Source organism: Mandrillus leucophaeus, unplaced genomic scaffold, assembly GCF_000951045.1.
Source record: "Mandrillus leucophaeus isolate KB7577 unplaced genomic scaffold, Mleu.le_1.0 Scaffold349, whole genome shotgun sequence".
Lineage (NCBI taxonomy): Eukaryota > Metazoa > Chordata > Mammalia > Primates > Cercopithecidae > Mandrillus > Mandrillus leucophaeus.
The window spans coordinates 39212-42378 of NW_012103687.1; the positions used below are offsets into that span (position 1 = coordinate 39212).

General features: G+C 57.4%; 1 protein-coding gene across 1 annotated transcript in view; it reads left to right on the top strand.

The window, feature by feature from the left end:
* Positions 1-6: 6 nt before the first annotated feature.
* Positions 7-3167, top strand: part of LRRC75B (leucine rich repeat containing 75B) — a 186882-nt gene continuing 183721 nt past the window's right edge. The window contains exon 1 of the mRNA XM_011989171.1: positions 7-472. Within this exon, the coding sequence (XP_011844561.1) occupies positions 338-472 (135 nt within the window). The 5' untranslated portion in view covers positions 7-337. The remainder of the gene's footprint in view (positions 473-3167) is intronic.

Here is a 3167-nt window from a genome sequence, read left to right on the forward strand (position 1 = left end):
CGGGGTCTTGAGTGGGCTAGAGGGCGGCCGGCTGGCGTGAGGGCTGGGTGAGGCCGGCGGACCGTGTGTGGAGGAGGGGGCCGCTGAGTGTGTCCGGGTCTTTGGGGTTTGAGAGGGGTTGTGTGTGTTGAGGGTGGCCCCAGCCCAGAGCTAAGAGCCCAGATTCAGGCCCTGGCAAGATGGGAGGGGCCCGGGAGGAGTGCCAAGTGAGGGCGAATCATCTTGTATTGAGAGACAACGGAAGAGGGTAGCTTCCCCCTCCTCCAGGATCGGGACGCACTGGACCCTGGAGAGGACCCAGGGCTGGTCTGCGGGTGCAGCCTCACCCCAAGACACCATGGCAGCCCACACAGAGCCATCGCATGCATCACCAGTTCTCCAAAAGGCAGCTCATGCTCTTAGAGTACACACCTCCAGCATCTGTGCATCACAACACTCGGTCCGGTGGTGGCCCTGCTCCTACACACACCAGGTACACTAAACCCAGATCCCAAGCCCTGGGTTGTCCCAGGATGCTGCTCCCCCCCATCACCTGGGCAAGCCACTTCCCTCACCACCCCGTCCCCACCCCCTGCAGCAGCTACCACCACTACCTGCCCCATTCTGTGAGCAGAAAGTCAGCCGTGCAGGTGTTTGGCCTGCAGAAGGTAGATAATTAGAAATGGGGAAACTGAGGCATGTAGCGACGTGGTCATCCCGGGGCCTACAGAGAAAATGTGGGGCAAGCCAGGGCCAGAGCCTTTCTTCCTGTCTTCCTTTCTCAATGTCCTCCAACTCTGGATTCAGCAGGCTGGAAAAATGGAGCTGTCCCTTTAAGAGGAGCTGTCTAGACCCTCAGAAGGCAGGCTGGCAGGCTGCAGCGTGGGGCCCTGTTTGGGTCTGCCAGGCTCATCAGCCAGCCTTCCTTCTGGATCTTCCCTAGCTGGCATCTGTGGCAAACAGCAGAACAGCACTGAATCAGCCAGGCACCCAGAGGCAGGGATCTCAGTCTGGGATGCCGTCTGGAGCCCAAGACACCAGTTGGGCATTTTAGCTGGGAAACTGGAGGGAAAGAAGGATCCTCAGAGACCAGCTAGGTCACCTCTTTCTGTCCCAGAGGTTGGGATTTGAGGTCAAGGGAGGGGCTTGTCCTGCTCCATAACCTGCAGGGACCCTGCAGCTGTGACCGACGGACTCCCCTGCCTGGCCCAACTTCCTGTGCTTGGGACCCACGCACACAGCATATCACCTATGGATTGGAGAAGGCCCACATGGGGTCTAGAGGCCCCTCCTCGCTGTGGCTGCCCCATCAGCTGTCAACGTGTCCTCTAAAGAGACCATCTGGGCCGGGCACAGTGGCTCACGCCTGTAATCCCAACACTTTGGAAGACCGAGGCAGGCAGATCATCAGAGGCTGGAAGTTCGAGACCAGCCTGACCAACATGGAGAAACCCTATCTCTACTAAAAATACAAAATTAGCTGGGCGTGGTGGCGCATGCCTGTAATCCCAGCTACTCAGGAGGCTGAGGCAGGAGAATTGCTTGAACCTAGGAGATGGAGGTTGCGGTGAGCAATTGCACTCCAGCCTGGGCAACAAGAGCAAAACTCCGCCACAAAAAGAAAAAAAAGAGAGAGAGAGAGAGACCCTCTGAAAGAGTGTTCAGCCCCACACCAGTCCTGTGGGAGTAGACAGGAGGAGAAAGTGGAGGAGTGAGGCAGGAATGGCAGGGCAGGTCTGTGCAGGTGGTGGGGTGAGGGATGGGTAGGAGAGGAGGCTGGAGGCCTGAATCCTGGCAGGAGTGGTGGGGAGAGAAGGGATGACTAGGTGAGCTGGGGGAGAGAGGAGGAGGGCAGAGTGTTGGGGGGTTCCAGGGCTTCTGGCCCCAGTGCCTGGGAAGATGGGCATGGAAGCGCCCTACACTGAACTGGGGCATGGGGCATGGGTGGTGAGGCTGGCTTCAGGGTAGCATGCCTTTGAGACATCTGAGAGAGAGGTCCGCCCCCAAGGGAAGGATCCAGACCTGTCTGCAAACAGATGCTGGCAGCAGCTCAGGAAAACCAAGGGATAGGTGGGAAGGCAAAGGGTCTGAAGGGAATGCTGGGGAACAGGGGAATTTGAGGGGTCAAAAGTGGAGCAAACCGCCCTCCATAAGAGGAGAATCCCACAGACAAGCCCTAAGCCCAGAGAAGGCAGTGTCACAGTGCAACACTTCACCTCGAGGGAACTGGTCTAAGGGTTCTGGAATTCACTTATCACTTCCCTGATGGCTCCCATGCCCCTCCCCTGTACTTATCCAAAGGGTCCACGAAGGCCAAGTGGCTCACACCTGTAATCCCAGCACTTTGGGAGGATCGTTTGAGCCCAGGAGTTTGAGACCAGCCTGGGCAACATAGTGAGACCCCATCTCTACAAAAAAATTTTTTTAATTAGCTGAGTGTAGTAGTGCCTGTCTATAGCCCCAGCTCCTCAGGAGGCTGAGGTGGGAGGATCCCTTGAGGAGGCAGAAGTTACAATGAGCTAAGATCACACAACTGGACTCTAGCCTGGGTGACAGAGCAAGACCCTGTCTCAAAAAAGAAATAAGTAAGGAAAAATGAAAGGGTTCACCCACCACTGGACAATTAGCCCATGGCCGCCTGTGGGGAGAATACAGCCAACCTTAGGGAGGAGATGGAGAGACAGGAACAGCAATAAGCAGCATCTGGCTGGCTGGGGTGGGGCCTGGAGATGGGAGACCCGACTGGCTCACTCAACTTTCTCTTCACCACTCACAGGACCTGGGCCTTGAGGGGTCCCTCCTTACTGACATCCTCTACAGAGATGTGGCCTTCCTCAACCTGGTTGACCCCATCTCCCATGACCTGCTTGTGAACCCGGCCACCACCCCTGCCTCCACCTGGGACTCCACAGCTGCTGGGCTGGGACCTGAACCCCAGGCCTGCTGCACCAGGTGACCCACCACCCGCCTGGCTCATTGCTACTGACTTGTGATGCTCTCAAGCACATGGTAGTGGGCGATGAAGGTCAAGGAGGACTCACAGGCCCCCAGAGATCCAGTGCAAATGCTCAGCCTGAGATTAAGGGGACAGAAGGAGAATGGACTCATAGGAGGCCAGGAGGCCAGCCCCGGCTAGAGGCTCAGGCTTCCCTCAGTGGGAGGAGCCCCAACACCCATAGTGTGGACCC